The sequence below is a fragment of the Sarcophilus harrisii genome, chromosome 5, assembly GCF_902635505.1.
Source record: "Sarcophilus harrisii chromosome 5, mSarHar1.11, whole genome shotgun sequence".
NCBI classification, from domain to species: Eukaryota; Metazoa; Chordata; class Mammalia; order Dasyuromorphia; family Dasyuridae; genus Sarcophilus; species Sarcophilus harrisii.
The window spans coordinates 242,572,535-242,588,063 of NC_045430.1; the positions used below are offsets into that span (position 1 = coordinate 242,572,535).

At 40.6% G+C, this 15,529-nt stretch overlaps 1 protein-coding gene across 1 annotated transcript; it reads left to right on the forward strand.

Moving 5' to 3' along the window:
- The first annotated feature begins 1,838 nt into the window (after positions 1 to 1,838).
- CLDN12 (claudin 12) lies at positions 1,839 to 15,011 on the forward strand. The gene is made up of 3 exons (XM_031939984.1): positions 1,839 to 1,995; positions 6,130 to 6,220; positions 14,229 to 15,011. Exon 3 carries the CDS (start codon positions 14,261 to 14,263, stop codon positions 14,993 to 14,995), a length of 735 nt encoding a protein of 244 aa, XP_031795844.1. The 5' UTR covers positions 1,839 to 1,995; positions 6,130 to 6,220; positions 14,229 to 14,260; the 3' UTR covers positions 14,996 to 15,011.
- The last annotated feature ends 518 nt before the right edge of the window (positions 15,012 to 15,529 follow it).

Genomic DNA, 15,529 nt, shown 5'->3' on the forward strand with positions numbered 1-15,529 from the left:
TTTGGCAATTGTTAATGCTGTAAAGTTACCCATGTATATATCCTGTAAATAAAAGGCTATTAAATTAATTAAACTTTTCTTTGTGTCTTGACTCTCTCTCTAGCATATTTTGTTTCAGCTCCAGCTACCCCCAGGTTACAGGCCAGTTCTGGTCCAGTCGACAGTTTGTTATTAGAATATTATGTAATTAATAAAACTTTTATGCCAAACGCTAGTTTTCCAATGATTAGAAAAACTATCAATAATATAGAGCTCAAGATGACAGAAATTGACCATGAAAGCTTATGCGAATGGATGGACTTGAGGAAAAATGACAGTGCTTTCAGAACTTCTGGACAACTGAAATTTAGTGGAACAATAAAGAACAATAAAATAATTCAGACTTCTGGTCTCTGAAAACAAATCTCTTTCCGTGAACTGAGACCACTCTAAAGATCTGGAGAGGATGCAGGAGCTACATGTTAGGCACCCGTGGCCTTTTTGAAATAAAAGCAAAAAAGCTCATCTGCTTCAAAATTCCATTAATGTCTACAAAGTCTTATTTGTTTTCTATCAAAAATCTAATCTTATAGATTTCTCCTTAAAAAATGAAAATTAGGTCTTTCCATGAATTGAACAGGAGAGAATTGTGAAATTGAGTGACCAGAAGAACAGGACTTGATTTGAAGTCAGGAAGAATTGGATTCAAATCCTGCAAGAACTATCTATTATTCTTTTTGTATGCCTAGTACTTAAAACAGTGTTTTGCACAAAGTAAGCATCTTTCAGATTTTTTTTACTCCCTCCTTCTTTCCTTCCTCCTTCCCTTCCCTTCCCTCTTTCCCTTCCTTTTATCAGTACTTTTTCCTGCTCTGAATATAAGATCATATGATGCAGACCTCCATGTTTAGCAAAAGTCATCATAAGATGGGAAGGCAGTAAGCCTAAAATGAAAAAATGACAAAAATCAATAAAAACAAAAACTACATTCTTTAAACTTATGAAAAGTCTAATTTATGTGTGTGTGTGTGTGTGTGTATATATATATATATATACATAGCCATGTATGTAATATATATGTACAGACACATAGGAGCTTGTGTGTATATACCATACAGCCATGTATGTGTATATGTGCACACACAAATATGTTTACCTAATATATATCTGTGTACATGTATGTGCATATATTCATGTTCCTATACTTAGTCTCCATATCATCTTTATGAAATGCAATTTTAAAATGACAAAAGTTCTCAAAATGAGAATGTTTTCAATGTCGTCATTTCCACAAGTTTAAAGAATGTGTTTTTTACGTGAATTTTTATTAGGTTCACTGCCTCTCCATCTTATTCTTAGCTGACTTCTAGGAAGCATGGAGGTTTGCATCACATACAGAACCATGGTTTTTGAGCAGGGAAGGAGGCCATTAAACAAATATACACATATACAAGCACACAGACAGACAGAGATATACAAAATAGGTGTGGGCTTATATTGGAGTGATCTGTTCTACTTAACTGATGAACCAAAAATTGGGACAGATTTAAAGTGTGATGGGAAAGGAGGTCAGGTTCCAGCCAGAGGGCTGTGAGCCCAGTGCATCCTGGGAATTGTAGTCCCGAGAGCGCCAGCAATTCCACACCCTAGGAAGAGCCTGACTACCGGCCCCAAAAGCCTCCAGGCCTTCCAGCTGGTGGGAGTTTCACTTCCTGAAACGGCTCAGGCACAGCAGGAGCAGGAGCAGGAACCGGAGCTGGAGCTGGAGCAGGAGCAGCAGCAGCTGGAGCAGGAGCAGGAGCTGGAGCAGGAGCAGGAGCAGGAGCTGGAGCAGGAGCAGGAGCAGGAGCAGGAGCAGGAGCTGGAGCTGGAGCTGGAGCTGGAGCTGGAGCTGGAGCTGGAGCTGGAGCAGCAGAGGCAGCCGCTGCCATCCAGGAAGCTCTCCTCCTTGGGTCACTCCAGCCTCAGGCCGTGGGAAGCCTGTAGCTCATATTCTGATGCCCCAGATCCTTTGGAGTAAGTTGTTCGAACCCTTTCTCTTAATTCGGCAGCTCGGCCCAGGGCGGAGGACTTGGGGGACTTGGAGGACATTGGGCAGTGCTGGCGGCTCTGTGCAGACAGCCTCAGTTTCTCCCCCAGGCTTGTGTGCATGTCCTTTTCCTGCTGCAGGCTGAGGGGGGAGGGTCACCCCGAGCCAGCTTCCTGGGAATCGGGGGAGGAGGAGGGCATTATCAGCCCCCTGGGGTGGGAGGGAGGAGCTGGAGCCAGCAGCAGGTTGCCATTTCCCAGTCTGCTGCTGACGCTGGGTTGGTCAGGATGGCCTTTCCCCCTGTTCTAGCTCTGTGTGCCCGCTTGCCTGCATCTTCCCTCCCTGATCTGCAGGGGAGGGAGCCTTCTGAAGCTGACTTAGGGGGAGGGGGTGGTTTGTCAAGCAAAGGCTGCTGCATCCGGGGTGCCTGAGTCAGGCTCCGGGTGACCCCCTTGGTACAGGCAAAAATGGTGCCCATTATGTAAAATTATCTTTTTGGATTGTTGGAATAACCTGCCTGATAACCATCTTTTTACAAAGCCATCTTCTTTGCTGGGATACTCAACCAATATCTGGCATCATCATAATGATACCTCTAATGATGGTCATTTCATCTCAGGGCACCCTTAATCTGGGGAGTTCCAGGTGCTTTACAAGCTTTTAACCTCACAGAAGCTGTTTGAGGTAAACATTAGTTTACTAAAGTACTAAACAGAATCCTAGTTCCAATGGTCATTGACATGGGGAACTCCCTTCAAAAGTAGCACAGATCATCTCAGCTTAGTCATGTGACTACATTTGAGCATCCTGCTGGATCCTGGTGAGGAGTGGAACAAGAACCTGAATTCAGATGCTTCCTGTGCAACTTTTGGCAAATCACTCAAACATTCTGACTCTGTGTTTGTCTTCTGTAAAATGGTCTCCGAGATGCTCTCCAGCATCAGATCTATGAGTCGATCAGTCAACTACCTACCTATGTGACATTTGAGAGTCACTTCCTATCCCTGGGCCTCAGTTTGCTGATGTGTAGTATAAGGGCATTGGACTAGATGGCTTCCCAGGGCTTTTCCAAGTGTAGACCTAAGATTTTATGAACTTTGGTTGTCAAAGAATACAAAATCATCACTGGCTTAGTAGAAACCTTTCTAGCTTAAGTAGTTTGGTTTTCCCAGGCCCTGACATTACCAGCTCTCCAGATGCAGCACCGCAGTGAGCATGACAGGAGCTAGGATTTGTAGTGGGCACTGTGCAGGTGCCCAGTGAGTCTCGGGTGGCTAGCTTCAGGAATAGTACGTTTGCCATGGCAATTAATAAAGAGCTTCCAGTGAAGGCAAAACCAATAGAGAACACATCCTTGTCTAATGAAATCTTTGCAGCTCTGAATGAGCCAGTAATAGAACTGCAAACCCACCAGACAAGAGCCTCGATTCACAGCTCTATTAATAATTTTAAATAGAGTTAGCATTTTTCCCTGCTAAAACAAAATTTTAAATCATTCAGTCTTATCCAGTTCTTCATGTTTCCATTTGAAGTTTTCTTGGAGTGGTTTGCTATGTCCTTCTCTGGCTCACTTTACAAATGAGGAAAAGGAGGCAAATTAGCATTAAGGGACATGCTTGGGGGGTTAAGCAGCCAGATTGGATTTGAACTCAGGAACTTGAGCCTTCCTGACTTTTGTCCTGGAGTTCTACTGTCCAATATCCATTTTACAGGTAAGGAAATCTAAGCCTCTAAGAATACTTGCACAAGGTTATAACAGAAGTCCTCATATTCTGAATTCATTTGCAAGGTTGGTGCTCCATTCATTGTCTTATTTCACTTAAAATTAATTACCTTTGTCAGTAAGTACACTGCTTGATTGAGTCTGTAAGAATTGCCTGTGAACTGAGCTTGCTTCCTTGAATCAGTCCAAGCCACTGTAGTTTGATTTATGTGAGATTTGGGAGAAATTGTAATAAAAAAACAGATAGATATTCCTGGAGGCAAATGAGGAAGGAGTGAGGTCCTGTGGAACTGAGTCAGAAAATACTGGCAGCCTGGGGCAACCAAGGAAAGGAAGAAGAGAAGGGAAGGCTGAGCTATTCTGGAGAAGGGAAATAATGAGGTCAACCCTTGCCCCTATAGACATCTCTTAGCAGAAGCCTCATGCTGATACCACCTGCCTGATATAGCCACCTACTCCAGGACTAGAAGAAGTTCTAAGAAAAAGGACTGTTCTGGCCCCAACTTCCTCTCCCATTGCTTGCCTGTCCACAGACACTAATATAATCTGCCGCTTTGTTGTTTTCAGGAACCCAAATCTTTCCTCAACCACAAAGAAGCTAGATATAGAAATAGATGTAAGTGTAACTCTCAGTTTTGAGTAGGGGGTATATGCTTAACTATACAAGAAATAGAGACGGCAATGAAAGAAAATAGATAACTTTGATTACATGTAGCGGAAAAGCTTCTCCAGATGTAAAATTAATGCATCTAGATAAGACAGGAAGCCATCAAATGGGAGGAAAAACTTCATTGTGTCAGACTTCTCTGACAAGAGTTTGGTATGCAAGACATATAAACAGTTATTACATACACTTCCATACATCTGTATGCATGGATCTATTATGTGTATATAATTATGTGTGTACATAGAGACATTCACAGCTATGTGTATATATACATGTCTAAAACTAAGTCATTCTCCATTATTCTCCATTAGATAAGTGTTCAAAGAATATAAACAGTTCTTTTGAGAACCGCAAGATATTTACAACCACATGAAAGACTGCTCCAAATTACTAATAATAAGAAAAATATCAATCAAAATAACACTAAGACTTCATCTCACACCCTGCATATTGGCAAAGATGACAAAAAATGGCAACTGTCTATGTTGGCGAGCTTATAGAATTATAGACTCACTGATATATTATTGGTACAGCTGTGAAATGGTACTACCATTTGGGAACTATGCATATAAAGTGCCTAAAATTTAGCCCATACTTTTTGAACCTGAGACTATTACTGGAGTAACAATAGAACTGTTTGTTCCCTAAAAAAGTCATTGAAAAGAGGAAAGTCCCCATATACTGTGCACCAAAATATTTTAACAGTATTTTTATGGTATAATTAGAAACAAAGTAGATAATGATTGGGGAATGGATAAACAAACTGTGGAACATTCAATTCATCTATCATTGTGCTGTAAGAAATTACTTGTGCTAAATACAGAGTATAGAAAGATCTAGGTTCACAAATGAAATAAGCAGAAGTGAGAAAACTATATATGATAATGACAACAACATAAATGGAAGCAACAACTAGACATACAAAATCAAAAGTGAGTAACAGTAAAGATCAAGCATAATTTGAATGAAAAGATAGGACATGGCTCCCCAGTTCCACCCCTTTTGGGCATGGGAGGTCCATAGGTATTAAATATTACATTTTCTTGGAGAATTTTTTTTTTCAACATATTGATTAGTTAGTTCATTTTTCCCCTTCCCAGTCCCCTCTCTCTTTGTTTTTAAATTTATTATTTGTTTTATAACATGACTCTGAAAGATTAAGGCAAAGGAATCCTGGGGAAAATAATCAATTATATTTAAACTTTATTAAATTAAATATTTTAAAAATTACATTAAAAAATCTAGAAGACACTAATTAAAAACTTATTTTTAAAATATATATGTGTATAAAGTATTAACAAATATCTATCTCTTTCTCTCTCTCTCTCTCTCTCTCTCTCTCTATATATATATATATATATATATATATATATGTCAAGGTAAAGAATCAAACCTCTGCCTACAACTTTTCCTAAGGGCTCAGAACAATTGTGATCATATTTATAACTTTTTGTCAAAAATAAATTCCATCAGTCTATAAAGAAAGGAACCACATGGCCCTTAGGGGCTATCATATTACCCTAGACTTAAATTGAACTAATTTCTATAACAATTTTACATGCTACTGTTTTCACTGTAAAGAAAATGCTTTGTGAAGTATATAACATAAAGGTGAGCTGCTGTTATTATCGCCTCACTTTTTGATTTAAAACTTCTTTGGTATTGCAAATCAATTCATTGTGAAAATATTAAATTCTGCTTAGGGAAAACCAAATATGCTTCTTTTTTCAGGTCCAGTTCATCTTATATATTCACACAGATTTAGTAGGATTTCTTCCAAGTTGACAGAGGCACTTTAAAGCTTCCTAGGTAAACCTCAAAGGTAAGTATGAGACTTCTTGGATTATCTTTTATGTACCATTATTCTCTCTCCCTTCCTGTGTCATACTTTAGTGACCAATGACAGGTTTCTTTCCCTTGGACTGAGAAGGAAATGTGACAAACTTCATTATTGTGTATAGTTCATGTTGTACCTGCTATTTCTAAAAGCAAAGTAAATCAGCTGTCCCTTTTAAGTTACTAGTTGGTGCAGTGGTTTAGAGTGCCAGGTCTGATGTCAGGAAGATTCATCTTCAGGAGTTCAAATCTTACTGCAGATGCTTACTAATTGTGTGATCCTGGGCAAGTCACTCTACCCAATTTGCTGCAGTTTCCTCATAAAGAATTTGAGAAGGAAATGGCAAACCCGCTCCAACATCTCTTCCAAAAACAACAACTACAATAAAATTCCTATGTACCAAATGGGGTCACAAAGAGCTGAAAATTAATTGAGTTACCATATAGACAACAGTGGCTGAATTCATGTTACCATTTGTCCAGCTTAGTCTGGAGATAGATTATATTAACGTGAACTATAAACTTCACTCCATACAGTCATGTATACCCCCATTCTAAGCAACCACTTAGTGCTCCCATCACCTTAGGAAGCTTCTTATGTTGGAAAAGGTATTGGATTTGGAGTATGAGGGACCTGAGTTTGAATTCTGGCTTTTCTACTTAAACTTTGTAGAGAAGGGCAAATTATATAGACTTCTGGACCTTGTTCATCACGTGAAAAATGAAGGGGATGGACTAGCTGGTCAATAAGTCCCTCACCCCATTAAATTCTAAACCATGCTCTCAGTCTCGGTTTTCTCGTCATACAAATGACACAGTCTCTAAAATCTCTTCCATCTTCAAATCTGTGCTCCTATCCACATCCCCATGGCATTTGTTAAAAGTATTTAAGATAATAGCATTTTGAAAATTTTTATTAGTTTTTTGATTCACAAAATTTGAACTTTTTAAATAACTTTGAACAATAGCAAATATTATCCTTCAGATCCACTGATAGTCATTCATCCCCAAATGGAAAATGCCAAGACTTAAGATTTTGTTTGTGCAATAACTACTCAAAGTAGAGTAATATTTCTATTGTATGGCTTTAAGTAGAAACTTAGTTCAGTATTGAGATTCCACAAAAGAAGTTATTTCTATCTCAGATAAAACAGATTAAAATAGATAAAACAATTGAAAAAAGAGATGTAAATATGTATGTATCCCAGGTAATATCAATCAGTTAATAGATTTTTACCTTAATTGAAATTAGTTTCCAACCCAATATAGTTTATTTGCAGGCAGCTAGTGGCACAGTTGACAGATTGATGAGCTTGGAGTCAGAAACATTGATCTTCCTGAGTTCAAATCCAGCTTCAAAAACAAGCTGGACAAGTCATATAACCCTGTTTGCTTCGGTTTCCCCATCTGTAAAATGAGATGGAGAAGGAAATGGCAAACCATTCTAATATCTTTGCCAAAAAACCTCAAAAAGGGGGCAATTACATGGTGCAGTGGGTAGAGCACAGGACCTACATTCAAATCCAGCCTCAGACACTTTAACATTTTTTAGCTGTGTGCCTCTAGGCAAGTCACTTAACCCAATTGTCTTGCCAAAAAAATCCAAAACAAACAAATACAAAAGGGTTCACAAGGAGTTTTATAAAACTAGAAAACTATTGATCAGCAACAAATAGTTTATTTAAAAGTTCTTGGCAAGGACTCTTAGTGCTCAAAAAGATATTTTCCTTCTTTATTCTTAAAAAAAAGAGCTTTGAAAACTGAAGAGTTAGTATAAATATAAATGATTCTTTGCATGAACCAGCACTGGTTTTATCTGACAGTCACAGTAGATGAGAGGGACTCTTGGTTAAATAAAGTGCATGTGAAAATATAAGAATCAGCTCGGCACCAGTCTCCCAGTTTGCTGGTTCCTGTTGGACTGCTGCAGTCATGATGTATAAAAGTTTGGTGTAGTCATATTATCATACATGTCCTCATGTACGTACAGATGTCCCACAATGACTTTCTTTGGCCCCTTCTAATTTTTGAAGGTAATCTATGATTGAGCTAATCTTGGGAAGATGTGAGAGATAATTTACAAATAGGAAAGAGACACAGGGAGCAGCCGAGAGGAATCCTAGTTGGAGTAAAGCTGAACCTTGTGCTCATACCCTTTTATTATCATCCTGGGTGAGGCAAGGAAGTTCTCAATGCTTCAGGCAATTTCCTGAGACCATAAATTACAAATGACCTGCCAGTGTGCCAGGCACTGAGCCAATCACTTTACAAATACTAATTCATTTGACCTTCCCAACAACCATGAGAGATAGGTGCCATTAGTATTTCCATCTTACGTTGAGGAAACCAAGGCAGACAGAAGTTAAGTGATAATAATTAAAATATTATTCATATAGCACCTATTCTATGCCAGTAATTTTGCTAAGTGTTTTATAAATACTAGCGTGTTTGGTCCCCACTACAATTTTATGAGGTAGAGTTATTATCTCCATTTTACAATTGAGGAAACTGCGGTAAATAGAAGTTGAGTAATTTGCCCAGAATTACATAATTAGTAAATGTCTGAGTCTGCATTTGAACTTGGGTCTCTCTGACTTCAAGCCCCATACTCAAATCACTTTGCCATCCATCTGCCTCATAGATTGCTGTAAAATTTTAAACATTTATTTCAATTCAAATGAAGATGCTTTATCCATTTTTATCATCACTATTCTTTTTCTAATCTTTGTCTAATCACTGTCATTGTTCTCTTACTAAGAATGCAATTACAGACTGTGCTCAGTGTTTATAATAAATCAGATTTGACAGGAAGGTGGGGTAGGGAGTGGGAATTATAGTCTGTAGCTGAATTAATACAGTATATCTTTTCTCTGCTGCCCCCTCAATCAAAAAAATCTCTAGCCCCTCCCTAGAGCACCTACTGATCTGTCATCTCATAAGCACGAGGAAGCAGCAGTTAAGAGCAGGATGTAGGGGTGATGGAGTTTGGAAGCCTTTTTCGAGAGCTAGAATACAATTATCCTCCCAGGGTTGGAATGTGCCTAAAAAGCTGGGAGATTGTTAACATTTCCCTCCTGGAAAGATCCCCAGTTACCTTGATCACAGATCTTTAGCATTTTTCTGAGTCTTTTAATCCTTTTAAACCTGAAAGAAGAGCAGTTCCAGAATCAACCGGCCATAGAAGGCTTAAGCAGTGAGAGAATAAAGGAGAACTTTAAGTATTTTAACTGCTGATTATAAAATCAGATGGCCAGAGATCTATCTCAGAGTGGTAACAAATCTCAAATCACCTAGCTCCCTTGCTTCCTGCAGATGAATCACTATTAATTCTGGTTTCATGAATGATCAAAGGGGGTCCATAGAGGCCAAGATTACACTGCTAGTTAGGGGGGTCAGGGTGGGATAGAGGGGGCCAGGGACGTGTCTTATTCCTGACCTCATTCCTTCCTGACTCTAAACATTGCCAAGAGTTTGTGAAAAGATTAGAACAGTGCCATGTTTTGAGCCAGGTTAAATTAGTGCAAATTGATTTATTCAGCCTGTTCATTCCTCATGGTGCAGGTAAGCTGTATGAAAAGTTAGATTTGGTTAAACCATCCCATTGTGTTTTCATTAAACTACATTCTCAAGGTTCCCATGTGAATATTTTCCAAAGTACCATGGAGAGTAGGGGTTGGGATGGAAGAAATCTGACTTCTATTGCTTGGCAGCTATAATTCAGATTTCTTTTTTTCTATAGAAATGGGGAGATTGGAGCAGAACAGCATTTTTTAGACTTTTTGGTCTTAACAATTATTGAAGATTCCAAAGAGTTTTCTTTCTTAGGGATTATAGCTATCAATATTTGTTAGAAATTAAAATACCATGGTATTACTAAGAAAAGAATTTTGACCTCACGGATACCCTGAAAGTATTTTGGAGAACCCAAGGTATCCCTCAAGCACACTTTGAGAATTGCTAGAATAAATAAAGTCATTCTAGCTATAAATATAGTAACCCTATATTTTGGCAAGTTCTGTACCTGGAAAAAGTGGCCATTTTTTAGACTGTGTGATATAGAAATAAAGCACCGGTTTTAGGGTCTGAGTTCAAATCATACTTGGCTGTGTGAATGTAAGCAAGTCACTTAATTTCTCTGTGCTTTGCCTTAAATATAAAATGAGGGGAATGGAATCAAAAGCCTCCAAGATCCCTTCCAGCTCTACTTATAAGTTCCTATCAAATTATATAACAGAAGAGGTTATAATACATGTGATGCTACATATTTGGCTTGTGTACATTCACAGATATTTAGTAACCAATGGGCTAAATATTCTTTTTTTTCTTTTTTTTTTTTAGCTTTTTCTTTTTCAAATTAAAGCTTTTTATTTTCAAAACATATGCATAGATAATTTTCAACATTCATCTTTGCAAAACATAGTGTTCCAGATTTTTTTCTCCTTCCCTTTCACTCCTTCCCCAAAACAGCAAGTAATCCAATATATGTTAGACATGTGCGGTTCTTATTATACATATTTCCACAATATCATGCTGCACAAGAAAAACTAAATCAAAAAAAGGAAAAAAAAAACCGAGAAAAAAAAAAACAAAATGCAAGCAAACAACAACAAAAGTTAAAATATTATGTTGTGATCCACACTCGATCCCCATAGTATTCTCTTTTGAGTGCAGGTGGCTTTTTTCATCTCAAGACCATTGGAACAAGCCTGAATCACCTCTAAGTTTTTTATTTTCAAAACAATATACAAAAATAGTTTTCAACATTCACCCTTGCAAAACCTTGTATTCCAAACATTTTTTTCTCCCTCCCTCTCCCCAAGACAACAAATAATCCAATATATGTTAGACATGTGAAGGTCTTCTGTACATATTTCCACAATTATCATGCTGTGCAAGAAAAACCAGATCAAAAAAGGGGAAAAAAAATGAGAAAGCAAAATGCAAGCAAACAACAAGATAGTGAAAATACTATGTTGTCATCCACATTCAGTCCCATAGCCTTTTGTTCTGAATTGGGCTAAATATTCTGAGGTTTGTACCCAGTTTTTTTAAATTTAATTTTTATGTGCCCATCTTTTTAAAGTATTTTACTTCTCTATTGGAGTTTGTCAGTCATAGAGACCTTAATATATTTTATCCCTGTTTCTCAGATACTCTGAATCCCAGAAATTCTCTTTATGACAGAATTTGTACAGAAGCTGTAAGTGAAGTTCACAATGCAGGTTTCTCTTTGAAAATAGACAGGAATTCTGGGTAGTTTGGGTCTCTCTGAAAGGTTTAAGTAAAAGGAGATTCTTGAAATACACAAAGAAAACTTACAAGTCTTCTTTATCTGGCTTTTGTCCATCTATCAAGGGGAAAGACCAAGCTATAATGCCAATGGAATTCGAAAGGAGTTGTAAACTCCTTATGGTTGGAAGCTTTGGTGTGACTTTATTGGAGGCTTGATGATAGTAATGCTGTTCTTTAATTACAGAAAAGATGTCCCTGGTTGCCCTCCCCATGATCGGTGGAGCATATCCTGAGTGTGTGTTTGTTTGTTTTAATTGCTGCCCTTGGAACGGGTGGCGTATTTGTGAGCACCTTTGAATGTCTATGGCCTTGGAACAGAACTCACTTGGGAACTGAGCCCATAACCAACTGAGTTAATCCATCACAGACCGTAGAATCATTTGGGAGAGAACATAGGAGTTATCCCTTCAATTTCTACATGTTACACAGAAGGAAATAAAGGTCTTGAGGTGAAGTGGTGTGGCCAGTGTGTCCCATAGCGAGCAAAATGGGGATCTTTCTCCCTCATGTCACATGTGACTGTGCAACTACTTGGATAGGACGGGGTATTCATTGATGCATTGGAAAGAACTCTAGCCTAGTAATCAAAGGGCTTGCTTTGAAGCCCCAGCTCTGAAACTTAGTAATTCTGGGGACAAATCATTTTACTTCTACTTTCCTTTTCATCATCTCACATTTTACAGATAATTTGTACCTTCAATATAACCTATTGCTGCTTTTATCTCTTGCCATTTTCTTTAGAACTAGTTCAGTAAATATTGTTTGATACTAGAAGGCTGACAGAGCCACACTGTAATCAAAATAATTTTTATCTCTATCCTGAACATCATGTTCCTGATTGGGGGGAAGAAGTAAATGTATTGGTTGTCCATTTCTGATATGATTTTTTTTTTTTTTTTTTTTACTGATTGCTTATTCAAGCTCAATCAATATTTATTGAGGGCCGACTATGTAACTAATGTTATTTTATTATGGCAAAGTGCTGAGATCTGCTCAGCAATTAGATTAACAGGGACTGGGGCAGAGAAACAGGGCTTTTGATCTCTTTTTCTTTTTTTTCCTATTATTAAAGCTTTTTTCTTCAAAACATGAATTAGAAGTTCCTTTGAATAAACCCAAATTGTGTGGTTTCCTGATTCTTTGTTGATTTGTTTTCTACCACAGAAAATTTATTTTAGGAGAGAGAGTGGTCTGGAAACTACAGGGATATGTTTTTCTTTTCATCTTTAATACAGTAATAGACACTGGAGTGATTATTGCTTAAAAATATGATTCATTTATATGAATGGGTCACGTTAATTTATCAAATTTTACTAGGAATATCTTGAATCATCCAATAAGTCACTGGTAGTTGAACTAAAGTTCATCTGTCCTTTTTTTCTAATGAATTTGGGGACATTTTCACTTTCTACCACAAAAAAGACCTCTGCCCATTGCTGTCTGGTACCTCGTGGACAGACGGCACCCTAGAACATCCATAGCGCTGGAGCAGAGCCCAGAGTCACGGTGTCATTTACACCGTCTTCAAACTGGCTCCAACCAATTGAGGGAACCCATCACAGGCCCGAGGATCATTTGATAGAGAACATAGGAGTTATCCCTTCAACTTCTACAGAGGGAGACTTAGAGATGAAGGGCTGTGGCCCGTGTGTTCCCCAGGGGGCAGAAGGGAAAGCGTGGGGACTTTTCTCCCTCCTGTCACCTGTGACTATGTAACCACTTCTTTTTTTTTGTTTGTTTGTTTGTTTTGTTTGTTTTTTTATTTAATAGCCTTTTATTTACAGGTTATATGCATGGGTAACTTTACAGCATTAACAATTGCCAAACCTCTTGTTCCAATTTTTCCCCTCCTTCCCCCCACCCCCTCCCCTAGATGGCAGGATGACCAGTAGATGTTAAATACATTAAAATATAAATTAGACTGTGTAACCACTTCTTTTTTTTTTGTTTGTTTGTTTTTTTTTTTTTAAATTTAATAGCCTTTTATTTACAGGTTATATGCATGGGTAACTTTACAGCATTGACAATTGCCAAACCTCTTGCTCCAATTTTTCACCTCTTACCCCCCACCCCCTCCCCTAGATGGCAGGATGACCAGTAGATGTTAAGTACATTAAAATATAAATTAGACTGTGTAACCACTTCTTTTTGACAGGGGGAGTTTATGGTACATTGGAAAGAACTCTGGCATTTACCAATGCACTGTTGCATGTTTTCACTGCCTAGTGGTGGTAAAAGACAAAGTAAAATTTTAATTCCCAGGTTCGCTTAACAGCCAAAGAACTTTAAATCTCTCCCTACTTGGCTGTGAGGAAGGTGACGCACCCGCTTGGAATACCCACTGTCACAATAATCGGGTCTTTGATGTCCAGTAAATCGCACACATACCCAAGGGTGATGCTTTGAGAAAGAACTCGAGGTTTAGCCTCAGAGGGTCTGGCTTCAAGTCCCAGCTCTGGGCCTCACTACTCATGTGACCTTAAGAACGCCACCTTCGGCCTCAGTTTCCCCCCTGCAGAATGAAAGATCTGGGCCTCTGAGAACCCTACAGAGAGGGAACTTTAAACCTAGGAGATCCGTACTGCATTTGTGTCCCCCCCCCCGCCCCCCTTCTCTTCGGGAATTGACGCGGGCGGTTCTGACGGGGCTGCCCTTCTAGCCCGCGTCCCGAAGCTTTGTTCTCTTGTGTTTTCCGTCCCTAGTGCTGTTCGGGCCAGAGCCCCGCGCCGCCGCCATGGGTTGTCGGGACGTGCACGCGGCCACGGTGCTCTCCTTCCTGTGCGGGATCGCCTCGGTGGCCGGGCTCTTCGCGGGGACCATGCTCCCCAACTGGCGGAAGCTGAGGCTGGTCACCTTCAACAAGAACGAGAAGAACCTGACCGTGTACACCGGGCTCTGGGTGAAGTGCGCCCGCTACGACCGCAGCAGCGACTGCCTGATGTACGACACCAAGTGGTTCTCCTCCGTGGACCAGCTGGACCTGCGCGTGCTCCAGCTCGCGCTGCCCCTCAGCATCCTGGTGGCGGCCGCGGCGCTCCTGCTCTGCCTGATGGGCATGTGCCGCACGGCCTTCGGCGCCGCCCGGCCCGACGCCAAGCTGGCCCGCTGCCTGGTCAACAGCGCCGGCTGCCACCTGGTGGCCGCGCTCCTCTTCTTCTCCGCCGGCCTCCTCAGCCTGGCGCCCTCCGTCTGGGTCATCTTCTACAACGGCCACCTCAACCGCAAGTTCGAGCCCGTCTTCTCCTTCGACTACGCCGTGTACGTCACGGTGGCCAGCTCCGGGGGCCTGTTCGCCACGGCGCTCCTGCTCTTCCTCTGGTACTGCGCCTGCAAGGCCCTGCCCTCGCCCTTCTGGCAGCCCCTGTACTCCCACGCGCCCGGCGCGCCCGCCTACGCGCAGCCCTACGCCGCCCGCTCGCGCCTCTCGGCCATCGAGATCGACATCCCCGTGGTCACCCACTCGGCCTAGGGGGCGGGGCAGCAACGCGGGGGGGGGGGGGGGGGGGGGGGGGGGGGAGCATCCCTCTTGTTCTTCCGCGACTTGCTACAGTCCCTCTGACCGTCCCCCGCCGGCTTCCGTGCTGACATTGGAGCCCGTACATGTCCACACACACACACACGTACGTGTACCACGTAAGCGTTACCAGTTCTGTGGCATAGCAACGCGTGCGTCAAACTGCCCTTTTAAATTTGGATTTGTGTCAACCCCGCGGGCGTGTGTGCGGACGCAGACAGAAGAAGAGCTTTCCGATAGTTCCTTTCTCTCAGCCCCCGGATCTGCCCTAGAACTATCGGATCTTCCTGACTGAAAACCCGCGCCCTTTTGTTACTTTCCTTCCTCCAGAGTGACGGCTCCTGTAGAACTAGATGTTTTAAAGTCGCAATTCAAGAATTCTTTGTATCTGTGTTCTGTCCCGTCGCCATGTTTACAACTGAGACTCATTTCAAGTGATATCGAATAGCGTCATCCTGAAGCTTTATTCCAAGAGTTGGCAGCCATAAT